Source organism: Oncorhynchus mykiss, chromosome 8 (assembly GCF_057628025.1).
Source record: "Oncorhynchus mykiss isolate SJ-2025 chromosome 8, ASM5762802v1, whole genome shotgun sequence".
In the NCBI taxonomy this organism is placed as follows: domain Eukaryota; kingdom Metazoa; phylum Chordata; class Actinopteri; order Salmoniformes; family Salmonidae; genus Oncorhynchus; species Oncorhynchus mykiss.
Genome location: NC_143029.1, coordinates 79,320,938 through 79,334,632, shown reverse-complemented (window position 1 = coordinate 79,334,632; position 13,695 = coordinate 79,320,938). Strand labels below are relative to the sequence as shown.

General features: G+C 46.3%; 1 protein-coding gene and 1 long non-coding RNA gene across 3 annotated transcripts in view; both read right to left on the bottom strand.

Annotated features, from left to right (window-relative positions):
- Positions 1 to 680, bottom strand: part of LOC110530678 (CUGBP Elav-like family member 5) — a 55,861-nt gene extending 55,181 nt beyond the window's left edge. For both annotated transcript variants that reach the window (XM_036986328.2, XM_036986329.2), the window contains exon 1: positions 161 to 680. In XM_036986328.2, the coding sequence (XP_036842223.1) occupies positions 161 to 503 (343 nt within the window). In that variant the 5' untranslated portion in view covers positions 504 to 680. The remainder of the gene's footprint in view (positions 1 to 160) is intronic.
- A 9,965-nt stretch (positions 681 to 10,645) lies between these two features.
- LOC110530673 (uncharacterized) overlaps positions 10,646 to 13,695 on the bottom strand; it is a 127,865-nt gene continuing 124,815 nt past the window's right edge. The window contains exon 3 of the long non-coding RNA XR_016482653.1: positions 10,646 to 11,301. This is a non-coding gene — a long non-coding RNA (uncharacterized LOC110530673). The remainder of the gene's footprint in view (positions 11,302 to 13,695) is intronic.

Sequence of the window (13,695 nt, the reverse complement as noted above, 5' to 3'; positions counted from 1 at the left end):
AGAGAATAGATGATGAGAGACAATCTATCACAAAAAGGAACAAAAATGGAATGACTATCGCGTTTCATACGGATGATAATTACATCGTAATAATACAGTAACGTAATTACAATGTAGCGACCATCTGTGAGGGAATGCGCAGGGGTGACATAAACGCTACCTTTATGCATGCCTGTGTATCGGTCCTTCAGAACAGACAATTCGTGGATTTTCCCAAATTGCTCAAAGAGAGGTTTCAGGTCTTTTTCCTCAAGGTTCCGCGGTATCTGTCCAATGAAGAGCTTGATGGCGTCCTGGTCTTTCATGGCGCCGCTGTCCGTGTGCATGGAGACGGTTTCGGGTCCGTTCATGGGCTTCGGAACAGGGCTGTGATCGAGCTGATGCTGATGGGGGATAAGTAAGAGCGGCTGCTGTAGAAGCAGGTTGACGGGGGCGGGATGAGGCGGCTGGGGATGGTGCTGCTGCTGATGCCTTCTGCTTTCACTCTGTGTAAATCTGGCCATGCTGAGCTGGGAGTAGGTTGGAGGACAGTGACAACACAGACTGAGACACGCACACACACTAGCAGGCTACTGAGAGGATAAGAGCGATGCACTCAGATGGAAACACACACAGGCTTGTTCTGTTCCAATTCCCAAATGGCACCTGTCTTCTTCACGCTCGGGTTTGGTGGAAGGAGTGGGTTTACATTTTCGAGAATTGTTGGTTGTTGAGCAACATCTGTTGGAGATGACGAGGAACTGCAACTGTGGTCAGCATGACCTCTGATTTCATCATGTGCTCTTAGTTTTTCACTCATTATTATGACTCATTTAGAAAAACACTCCTTTTATTATTCATCTATGTTTTATTTCCCTTTAGTACATTTTTGTGTGTGTGAAATATATTGAGAAGTGTAAATGCTCTTTGAATAAAGTTGGATTAAATTGAAACAGGTTGATATCATATCTCCATAGAAGGCGTCCTTTCCTTGTCTGCTTTTATCAGAGAGGATTTGGCAGAGATTTGACTTGATAAACAATAGAAACAACCTTTATAGTCACCCAACTTCACCCATCAGTGGTAGCCTAATGGGGGTTAGGTGATGAGAGGACAGGAAACTATGCAGATAGCTTGATTGCAGTAACCAGAATTGGTGGTTCTTGAGTGACACCTTGAGATGGGTATTTGAAGGTACAATTGTGATTGAAACTGCGACAGTATAGGAAGGCAATTCGGTAACATTATACTATGCTAACTTAACTATACAGTATATTATGAACTGAGTGGTTCGAGCCCTGAATGCTGATTGGCTGACAGCCATGGTATATCAGACCATATACCATGGGTATGACAAAACATGTATTTTTACTGCTCTAATTAAGTTGGTAATCAGTTTCTAAAAGCATTAAGCGACATCTGAGGTTTGTGATACATGTCCAATACACCACAGCTAAGGGCTGTGTCCAGGCACTCCGCATTGCTTCGTGCTTAAGAACAGCCCTCAACCATGGTATATTGGCCATATACCACATCCCATCGGGCATTATTGCTTAAATATATACCATACTAACTATACTAACTGTGCAGTATACAGAGCCTCCACACCCCAGACATTCCCTTATCTAATTTATGTCAACACTACTGATCTCAAAAGACTTGACAGATACTAGAACCACGAAGGAAACGTATCCTATAAATGGTTGATGGATGGATAGCTTTATATTTGGGGAGGGGGTGGTGGCATCTAACAACTCAATTGAATACTTTCTTGTGCACTGCTCGCTGATGTAAGGAATGCCGATTTAATAACAACCGTTTACCTGCCTTTTGCAGAGAAATGCATTGAAAGTAGCCTATAGGGAGCACTGCTAATTATTATGAATTTTGCTATCATTTAAAGTCATATTACCCACTTTAGAAATGTTGATCGCCAGCTCTTGGTTGTCACTAGTTACCAAGCCACAAAGTCATAAGCCTCGCCTCACATACAGAAAAAATGATATATGTAGTTTACTTATATGTTTTATATGGGCATATATGGTGGAAAAATACAGTATATGCCCATATATGCTTATATATGTATCCACACATATAAGCATACATCAGTACATATACAGTACCAGTCAAAAGTTTGGACACACCTACTCATTCAAGGGTTTTTCTTTATTTTTACTATTTTCTACATTGCATAATAATAGTGAAGACATCAACACAATGAAATAACACATGGAATCATGTAGTAACCAAAAAAGTGTTAAACAAATCTAAATATATTTAATATTTTAGACTCTTCAAATAGCCACCCGTTGCCTTGATGACAGCTTTGCACATTCTTGGCATTCTCTCAAACTGTCACACCCTGATCTATTTCACCTGTCTTTGTGATTGTCTCCACCCCCCTCCTGGTGTCACCCATCTTCCCCATTATTCCCAGTGTATTTATTCCTGTGTTCTCTGTTTGTCTGTTGCCAGTTCGTCTTGTCAAGCTTACCAGCGTGTTTTTCCGAGCGCCTGTTTTTTCTAGTCCTAGCGGTTCTGACCTCTTGCCTGCCCTAACACTAAGCCCGCCTGCCTGAACATTCAGCCTGCCCTAAACTTGAGCCTGCCTGAACATTCAGCCTACCCTAAACTCGAGCCTGCCTGAACATTCAGCCTAACCTAAACTTAAGCATTGTTGTTTAGTAACCATATGCGTCATGTGTCTGCATCTGGGTCTCGCCCTATGTCGTTATAGAACGAACTGGCCAAGACTGACCCAGCAGACTCAGACTGGCTCCATCACGCTATCTCCCTGCAGGGAGACACCATTCAAAAACATGAGGAGCTACTCCAGAACCTTATGGAAGGGCTCCATTCGCTGGCGGAACGCCATGACCATTGGTTCAAGACGTTACTGCAGCAATTCCGTGGATTATCTCACAGCATACCACAACAGAGACCTCCCAGTCGCTCAGTAACTCCCCTACCAGTGGTGGGTTTGTACAGCTCCCCGAGAACCCCACTTGTCTCCTCCAGAGCGATATTCTGGGGATCCTGGAACCTGCCGGGCTTTTCTTTCTCAGTACTCCATCATTTTTGAGCTGCAGCCATATTCGTTCCCTTCTGATTGGTCGAAGATAGCGTATCTGATTATGCTAATGCCTGGAAGGGCGCCCTCCTGGGCTATGGCAGTTTGGGCGCAACAATCCACCATTTGTCGTAATCTGGAAGATTTCACGGCAGAGGTAAGGAAGGTGTTTGAATCTCCAGGATCTGGGAGAGAGGCGGCCCAAAAACTTATTGGATTATGTCAAGACTCCTGTAGTTTGGCAGACTATGCAGTAGACTTTCGTACGTTGGCCGCCGAGAGTGCCTGGAATCCGGAGTCCCTATTTGATACCTTCCTTCATGGACTGTCGGAGGAGATAAAAGACGAGCTTGCAGCTCGGGAGTTACCTTTTGACCTCGATCCTCTCATTGCCCTAACCATTAGGATTGGTTGGCGTCTACGGGAAAGCAGGAGTGAGTGGAGGACGGGTCTCGGTCACACTTGTTCATTCACTGCTGCCTGCTCCCCCCCCCCGAAGAAGTCCGGAAGTCCCCGACGTCTGTATTTCTGAGAGGAGCCGAAGCCACCCGAGTTCCCTCGGGAATCATCGGCGACGGTTGACTCATTTACTCTGGAGCCTATGCAACTGGACATAGCTAGATTATTGCGTAAGGAACATTGATGAAGGTTGAGCTCCAAGTGTTGTCTGTATTGTGGTGCTGCTGGGCATTACATAGCCACCTGCCCAGTAAAAGACCAGGCTCATCACTAGGAACGAGTACGTTGGTGGGCCAGACTGGGAGTTTTCTAACTCCCATTACTCGTACTCCCTTTGTTATCGTGCTGTCGGGTGACCGGTCTAAGTCTCTCCGGGTGCTCATCGACTCTGGGGCTGATGAGAGTTTTATGGACGCTACCCTGGCATTTGCGCTAGGTTTCCCCACGCAACTCCTCTCCTTTCCCATGGATGCCAGAGCACTGGACGGCCGCTCCATTGGCAGGGCCATGCACAGCATAGTTCCCATTAACCTGCAGGTATCAGGCCATCACAGGGAGTTCATACAGCTTATCCTTATTGAATCTCCACACATCACTGTTTTGGGATTCTAATGGCTCCAGAATCACAACCCTGTTATTGACTTGTTCAACTCTGGGTTGGAGCCCGTTTTGCGGCACAGCCTCCCCTGGGACGTCCTCCTCCTGGTTTAAGTAAAGCCTCAGATTTCTCTGCCATTCCCGCAGAGTACCATGATCTCCTGGAGGTTTTCAGCAAGTCTCGTGCTACCTCTCTTCCTCCGTATCGTCCTTACGATTGCGCTATTGACCTCCTTCTGGGCACCACACTGCCTCCGACGGCTATATTCCCTCTCTGGTCCTGAGACCGAGGCCATGGAGGAGTACATTGACGACTCTCTGGCTGCCAGGGGCATTCGCTCTTCTGCCTCCCCTGCGTGCGCAGGGTTCTTCTTTGTGGAGAAGAAGAACAAGACCCTGCGTCCATGTATCAACTACCTCAATGACATAACTGCTAAGAATTGTTACCCCCTGCCACTCCTCTCCTCTGCTTTTGCACCTTTCCAGGGGGCTACCATCTTTTCCAAGCTGGACCTTCAGAATGCCTACAAATGTTGTTCAGATACTCAAAGGAGACAAGTGGAAGATGGCCTTCAACACTGCCAGTGGACATTATGAGTACCAGGTCATGGCATTTGAGCTCACCAACGATCCCACTGTTTTCCAGGCTCTGATCAACGATGTGCTTTCGGACATGTTGAATCGTTTTGTATTTGTCCACTTTGACAACATCCTTGTTTTCACCTGTTCTTCCCAAGAACACGCTCTCCGTGTTCTTCACAGCCTCCTGGAGAATCAGTTGTTGGTGAAAGCAGAGAAGTGAGAGTTTCACCGCTCTACTATCTCCTTTCTGGGATATGTCATCGCTGAAGGGAATGTCCAGATGGATCCTGAAAAGGTGAGAGCGGTGGTGGATTGGCCCCAACCTACGTCTAGAGTGCAGCTGGTTCCTGGGGTTTGCTCATTTATACCGTAGTCTCATTTGGGGCTGCAGCATGCTGCCGGCTCCTCTCTCTGCACTCACCTCTCCCAAGGTACCATTCACATGGTCCCCATTTGTAGACCTTAAGCATCGGTTTACTACAGCCCCCATCCTCATCCATCCGGACTCGGCCCGTCAGTTTGTGGTTGAGGTCTATGCTTCCGACGTGGGAGTGGGGGCCGTCCTGTCTCAGCGGTCTGTCCAGGACCAAAAGCTTCATCCCTGTGCCTTCCTGTCCCATCGTCTCAACTCCATGGAAAGGAACTATGACGTTGGGAACGTAACTGTAGGCAGGCCCGTTGGGCCCTGTTATTCACCAGGTTCAACTTCACGTCTCCTAACGCCCAGGGTCCAAAAATGTGAAGCTGGACACCCTCTCTCGCCTGTACAGTTCCGCTGCCACACCCTCTGAATTGGAGATCATCTTCCCTACCTAATTTCTTGCAGCTTCGGTTGTCTGGGGTATTGAGGCCCTGGTCCGCAAGGCACAACGTTCCCAGCTGGACCCTGGGGAGCCCCGGCTAACCGGATGTTCGTCCCTGATTTGGCCCGATCTCAAGTCCTGGAATTGGTTCATTCCTCCAGGGTTACCTGTCATCCTGGCGCTCATCGAACCCTGGCCTTCCTATGACAACGCTTCTGGTGGCCCACTATGGTTCCTGATGTCTCGGTCTTCGTCGCCGCATGCACTGTATGTGCTCAAAATAAGACTCTGCGGCAAGCTCCGTCTGACCTCCTCCAGGCACTCCCTGTTCGTCATCCCCCCGTCCCATATTTCCATGGATTTTGTCATTGGGCTCCATCCGTCAGATTGCAACGGCACCATTCTGACAGTGGTGGACAGGTTCTCTAAAGCCACCCATTTCATCCCTCTCCCCAAGTTACCTTCAGCCAAGGAGACGGCCCAGCTCATGGTGCAGCACATCTTTCGAATCCATGGACTCCCGGTTGACATTGTCTCTGACCGTGATCCTCAATTTTCATCCTGATTCTGGAAGGCGTTCTGCACCGTTATTCGGTCGTCGGCCAGCCTGTCCTCCGGGTTTCATCTCCAGTCCAATGGCCAGTTGGAGAGAGCCAAAAAAGACATGGAAACCACACTTCAGTGTCTCATCTCGACCAACAACACCACCTGGAGCCAGCAACTGTTTTCTGGGTGGAGTATGCTAGGAACACTATTCCCTCAACACCCTCAGCCCAGATGTTCATCCGCCGCTGTCGGCATACTTGGAAAAGAACTCAGTCGGCTCTTCTCAAGACCATCTCGAGATATCGTCGACAAGCAGACTGCCCCCAGACTATGGCTCCCCACTATCGTCTCAGGCAGAGGGTATGTCTGTCTACACGGGACCTGCCCCACAGGTGGAGTCCTGCAAACTTTCCCCACGTTTTATTGGTCCTTTCCCCATCTCTAGTGTCCTGTCCATCTTCTGTTACCCCGTACCTTCCGTGTACACCCTACTTTTCATGTGTCCAGGATTAAGCCCTTGTCTCACAGCTCTTTGTCTTCTGTTTCCAGGCCCACCCCTCCTCCCTGTGTCATCCGGCGTACACAGTGAGATGCCTCCTGCGTATTTGACCACGAGTCAGGGGTTTCCAGTACCTAGTTGACTGGGAGGGTTATGGCCTGGAGGAGAGATGCTGGGTCCCCTCTAAAGACATCCTGGAACTGGCCCTCACTGCCAACTTTCACCGCCGGCACCCTGGTCAACCAGGTAGGTCACCAGGTGGTGCCTCTGGGGGGTACTGTCATACTCTGATCTGTTTCACCTGTCTTTGTGATTGTCTCCACCCCCCTCCAGGTGTCACCTATCTTCCCCATTATTCCCAATGTATTTATTCCTGTGTTCTGTTTGTCTGTTGCCAGTTCGTCTTGTCTTGTCAAGCTTACCAGCGTTTTTTTCCAGAGTTCCTGTTTTTTCCTAGTCTGTTGTTTTTCTAGTCCTCCCGGTGACCTCTTGCCTGCCCTGACACTAAGCCCGCCTGCCTGACCGTTCAGCCTGCCCTGACCTCAAGCCTGCCTGCCGCCCTGTATCGTTTGGACTCTAACCTGGTTTATTAACTTTAGCCTGTCCTCGACCTGCCTCTTGCCTGCCACTTGTTTAATAAATATCAGAGACTCAAACCATCTGCCTCCTGTGTCTGCATCTGGGTCTCGCCCTGTGTTATAAAACCAGCTTCATGAGGAATGCTTTTTCCAACAGTCTTGAAGTAGTTCCCACACATGCTGAGCACTTGTTGGCTGCTTTTCCTTCACTACGTGGTCTAACTCATGCCAAACCATCTCCATTGGGTTGAGGTCAGGTGATTTGTAGAGGCCAGGTCATCTGATGCAGCACTCCATCACTCTCCTTGGTCAAATAGCCCTTACAGAGCATGGAGGTGTGTTTTGGGTCATTGTCCTGTTGAAAAACAAATGATAGTCCCACTAAGAGCAAACCAGATGGAATGGCGTATCGCTGCAGAATGCTGTGGTAGCCAAGCTGGTTAAGTGTGCCTTCATTTCTAAACAAATCAGACAGTGTCACCAGTAAAGCACCCCCACACCATCACACCTCCTCCGCCATGCTTCACAGTGGGAACCTCACATGCGGAGATATTCCGTTCACCTACTCTGTGTCTCAAAGACACAGCGGTTGGAACCAAAAATCTCAATTTGGACTCATCAGACCAAAAGGACATATTTCCACCGGAATAATGTCCATTGCTTGTGTTTCTTGGCAAAAGCAAGTCTCTTCTTCTTAATGGTGTCATTTACTAGTGGTTTCTTTGCAGCAAATAGACCACGAAGGCTTGATTAATTCAATCAGTCTCCTCTGAACAGTTGATGTTGAGATGTGTCTGAAACTTGAACTCTGCAGCATTTGGCAGTCCTCATGAAAGTCAGCCATCATTGCGCTTGATGGTTTTTGCGACTGCACTTGAATAAACTGTAATAGTTCTTTACATTTTCCATGTTGACTGCCCTTCATGTCTTAAAGTAATGATGGACTGTCATTTCTCTTTGCTTATTTGAGCTGTTCTTGCCATAATATTTATTGGTCTTTTACCAAATAGGGCTAGCTTCTGTATACCACCCCTACCTTGTCACAACACAACTGATTGGCTCAAAAACATTAAGAAGGAAATAAATTCCACAAATTAACTTTTAACAAGGCACACCTGCTAATGGAAATGCACTCCAGGTGACTACCTCATGAAGCTGGTTGAAAGAATGCAAAGCTTTCATCATGGTGGCTACTTTGAAGAATCTCAAATATAAAATATATTTTGATTTGTTAATTTAGATATTTTTTTGGTTACTATGTGAATCAATATGTTTTATTTCATAGTTTTGATGTCTTCACTATTATTCTACAATGTAGAAAATAGTACAACTAACAAAACCCTTGAATGAGTAGGTGTGTCCAAACCTTTGACTGGTACTGTATGTGACATATATTTCTGCCTTATATACACATACACTGTATATACTAAAGTATGTGGACACCCCTTCAAATTAGTGGATTCGGCTATTTCAGCCACACCCATTGCTGACAGGTATATAAGATCGAGTACACAGCCATGCAATCTCCATAGACATTGGCAGTAGAATGGCCTTCCCAAAGAGCTCAGTGACTTTCAACGTAGCACAGTCATAGGATGCTATCTTTCCAATAAGGCAGTGAGTCAAGTCTCTGCCCTGTTAGAGCTGCCCCAGTTAACTGTAAGTGCTGTGATTGTGACGTGGAAACATCTAGGAGAAGCAACTCCTCAGCTGCAAAGTGGTGGCCTCACAAGCTCACTGAATGGGACTGCCGAGTGATGAAGTGCGTAGCGCTTAAAATTGCATTCTCTGATATGATGAATCACGCTTCACCATCTGACAGTCTGACGGACAAATCTGGGTTTGGCGGATGCCAGGAGAACGCTACCTGCCCAAAAGCATAGTGCCAACTCTAAAGTTTGGTGGAGGAGGAATTATGGTCTTGGGTTGTTTTTTATGGTTTAGATCTCTTAGTTCCAATGAAGGGACATCTTAACGCTACAGCATACAATGACATTCTAGATGTTTCTGTGCTTCCAACTTTGTGGCAACAGTTTGGGGAAGGCCCTTTCCTGTTTCATCATGAAAATGCCCCTGTGCACAAAGCGAGGTCCTATAGATAAATAGTTTGTTGAGATAGTTGTGAAAAAACTTGAATGGCCTGAACAGAGCCCTGACCTCAACCCCATCGAACACCTTTGGGATGAATTGGAATGCCGACTGCGAGCCAGGCCTAATCGACCAACATCAGTTCCCGACCTTACTAATGCGCTTGTGGTTGAATGAAAGCAAGTCCCCACAGCAATGTTCCAAAATCTAGTGGAAAACCTTCCCAAGAAGAGTGGAGGCTGTTATAGCAGCCAAGGGGGGAACAACTCCATAATAATGCCAATGATTTTGGAATGAGATGTTCGACGAGCAGGTGTCCACATACTTTTGGTCATGTAGTGTATATATGCATATACGGTATGTACAATACTTATACAGTGCATTCGGAAAGTATTTAGACCCATTGATATTTACACATTTTGTTACGTTACAGCCTTCATCTAAATTATTATTATTTTTAATTCACTCATCAATCTACACACAATACCCCATAATGAAAAGCAAAAATAGGTTTTTAGAAATTTTAGCTAATTTCTAAAAGATAAAACAACTGAAATATCACATTTACATAAGAATTCAGACCCTTTACTCAATACTTTGTTGAAGCACCTATGGCAGTGAATACAGCCTTGAGTCTTCTTGGGTATGACACTACAAGCTTGGCACTCCTGTATTTGAGAGTTTCTCCCATTCTTCTCTGCAGATCTTCTCAAGCTCTGTCTGGTTGGATGGGGAGAGTCACTGCAGAGCGATTTTCAGGTCTCTCCAGAGATGTTCCATTGGGTTCAAGTCCGGAATCTGGCTGGTCCACTCAAGGACATTCAGAGACTTGTCCCAAAGCCACTCCTGCGTTGGTTTGGCTGTGTGCTTAGGGTTGTTATTCTGTTTGCAAATCTGGTACAAATCTGTCGTTCTGCCCCTGAACAGGCAGTTCCCACTGTTCCTAGGCCGTCATTGAAAATAAGAATATGTTCTTAACTGACTTGCCTAGTTAAATAAAGGTTAATTAGTATGGTCAGGGCGTGAGTTGGGGTAGGCAGTCTATGTTTGTTTATCAATATTGGTTTTTGTGTTCGGCCTGGTATGGTTCTCAATCAGAGGCAGGGTTAGTTGTCCCTAGGTAGCCTTTTTCCACCTGGGTTTCATGTGTGTTTATTTCCTGTTTAGTGTTTTGTAATTCACCTTACGGGACTGTTCGTTTGTTGTTAATTGTTTTTGTTCAGTGTTCATTTTGCTTCAATAAATTATGGACACTTACCACGCTGCGTTTTGGTCATCCGATCCTTCTTGCTTCTCCTCCTCAGAAGAGGAGATCCCTTACAATTATAAAGAAAATATTTTAGAAACAATGGCAACATTGTCATGTTGATCTGAGCCTTGCTGTTGAAAAACCACATTAGTGTCCGACTTTCGACTGTCGCAGATGCAGTTCCGCCGACTTTACTCTTCAATCAATCAATCAAATTTATTTTATATAGCCCTTCGTACATCAGCTGATATCTCAAAGTGCTGTACAGAAACCCAGCCTAAAACCCCAAACAGCAAGCAATGCAGGTTAAGAAGCACGGTGGCTAGGAAAAACTCCCTAGAAAGGCCAAAACCTAGGAAGAAACCTAGAGAGGAACCAGGCTATGTGGGGTGGCCAGTCCTCTTCTGGCTGTGCCGGGTGGAGATTATAACAAAACATGGTCAAGATGTTCAAATGTTCATAAATGACCAGCATGGTCGAATAATAATAAGGCAGAATAGTTGAAACTGGAGCAGCAGCACAGTCAGGTGGACTGGGGACAGCAAGGAGTCATCATGTCAGGTATTCCTGGGGCATGGTCCTAGGGCTCAGGTCCTCCGAGAGAGAGAAAGAAAGAGAGAATTAGAGAGAGCATATGTGGGATGGGATGGCCAGTCCTCTTCTGGCTGTGCCGGGTGGAGATCACAACAGAACATGGCCAAGATGTTCAAATGTTCATAAATGATCAGCATGGTCGAACAACAACAAGGCAGAACAGTTGAAACTGGAGCAGCAGCACAGCCAGGTGGACTGGGGACAGCAAGGAGTCATCATGTCAGGTAGTCCTGGGGCATGGTCCTAGGGCTCAGGTCCTCCGAGAGAGAGAAAGAGAGAAGGAGAGAATTAGAGAACGCACACTTAGATTCACACAGGACACCGAATAGGACAGGAGAAGTACTCCAGATATAACAAACTGACCCTAGCCCCCCGACACATAAACTACTGCAGCATAAATACTGGAGGCTGAGACAGGAGGGGTCAGGAGACACTGTGGCCCACTCCGAGGACACCCCCGGACAGGGCCAAACAGGAAGGATATAACCCCACCCACTTTGCCAAAGCACAGCCCCCACACCACTAGAGGGATATCTTCAACCACCAACTTACCATCCTGAGACAAGGCTGAGTATAGCCCACAAGACCTCCGCCACGGCACAACTTAAGGGGGGGGGGGGGGGGCGCCAACCCAGACAGGATGACCACATCAGTGACTCAACCCACTCAGGTGACGCACCTCCTCCAGGGACGGCATGAGAGAGCCCCAGTAAAGCCAGTGACTCAGCCCCTGTAATAGGGTTAGAGGCAGAGAATCCCAGCGGAAAGAGGGGAACCGGCCAGGCAGAGACAGCAAGGGTGGTTCGTTGCTCCAGAGCCTTTCCGTTCACCCTCCCACTCCTGGGCCAGACTACACTCAATCATATGACCCACTGAAGAGATGAGTCTTCAGTAGAGACTTAAAGGTTGAGACCGAGTTTGCGTCTCTGACATGGGTAGGCAGACCGTTCCATAAAAATGGAGCTCTATAGGAGAAAGCCCTGCCTCCAGCTGTTTGCTTAAAAATTCTAGGGACAATTAGGAGGCCTGCGTCTTGTGACCGTAGCGTACGTGTAGGTATGTACGGCAGGACCAAATCAGAGAGATAGATAGGAGCAAGCCCATGTAATGCTTTGTAGGTTAGCAGTAAAACCTTGAAATCAGCCCTTGCTTTGACAGGAAGCCAGTGTAGAGAGGCTAGCACTGGAGTAATATGATCAAATTTTTTGGTTCTAGTCAGGATTCTAGCAGCCGTATTTAGCACTAACTGAAGTTTATTTAGTGCTTTATCCGGGTAGCCGGAAAGTAGAGCATTGCAGTAGTCTAACCTGGAAGTGACAAAAGCATGGATTAATTTTTCTGCATCATTTTTGGACAGAAAGTTCCTGATTTTTGCAATGTTACGTAGATGGAAAAAAGCTGTCCTTGAAATGGTCTTGATATGTTCTTCAAAAGAGAGATCAGGGTCCAGAGTAACGCCGAGGTCCTTCACAGTTTTATTTGAGACGACTGTACAACCATTAAGATTAATTGTCAGATTCAACAGAAGATCTCTTTGTTTCTTGGGACCTAGAACAAGCATCTCTGTTTTGTCCGAGTTTAAAAGTAGAAAGTTTGCAGCCATCCACTTCCTTATGTCTGAAACACATTCTTCTAGCAAGGGCAATTTTGGGGCTTCACCATGTTTAATTGAAATGTACAGCTGTGTGTCATTCGCATAGCAGTGAAAGTTAACATTATGTTTTCGAATAACATAAGGGCTCTTCGGTACTGCACAGTACTGTCTTTCCAAGCTAGTCGGAAGACTTCCAGTTTGGTGTGGCGCCATTTCCGTTCCAATTTTCTGGAAGCTTGCTTCAGAGCTCGGGTATTTTCTGTGTACCAGGGAGCTAGTTTCTTATGAGAAATGTTTTTAGTTTTTAGGGGTGCAACTGCATCTAGGGTATTGCGCAAGGTTAAGTTGAGTTCCTCAGTTAGGTGGTTAACTGATTTTTGTCCTCTGGCGTCCTTGGGTAGGCAGAAGGAGTCTGGAAGGACATCAAGGAATCTTTGTGTTGTCTGTGAATTTATAGCACGACTTTTGATGATCCTTGGTTGGGGTCTGAGCAGATTATTTGTTGCAATTGCAAACGTAATAAAATGGTGGTCCGATAGTCCAGGATTATGAGGAAAAACATTAAGATCCACAACATTTATTCCATGGGACAAAACTAGGTCCAGCGTATGACTGTGACAGTGAGTGGGTCCAGAGACATGTTGGACAAAACCCACTGAGTCGATGATGGCTCCGAAAGCCTTTTGGAGTGGGTCTGTGGACTTTTCCATGTGAATATTAAAGTCACCAAAGATTAGAATATTATCCGCTATGACTACAAGGTCCGATAGGAATTCAGGGAACTCAGTGAGGAACGCTGTATATGGCCCAGGAGGCCTGTAAACAGTAGCTATAAAAAGTGATTGAGTAGGCTGCATAGATTTCATGACTAGAAGCTCAAAAGACGAAAACGTCATTTTTTTTTTTGTAAATTGAAATTTGCTATCGTAAATGTTAGCAACACCTCCGCCTTTGCGGGATGCACGGGGGATATGGTCACTAGTGTAGCCAGGAGGTGAGGCCTCATTTAACACAGTAAATTCATCAGGCTTAAGCCATGTTTCAGTCAGGCCAATCA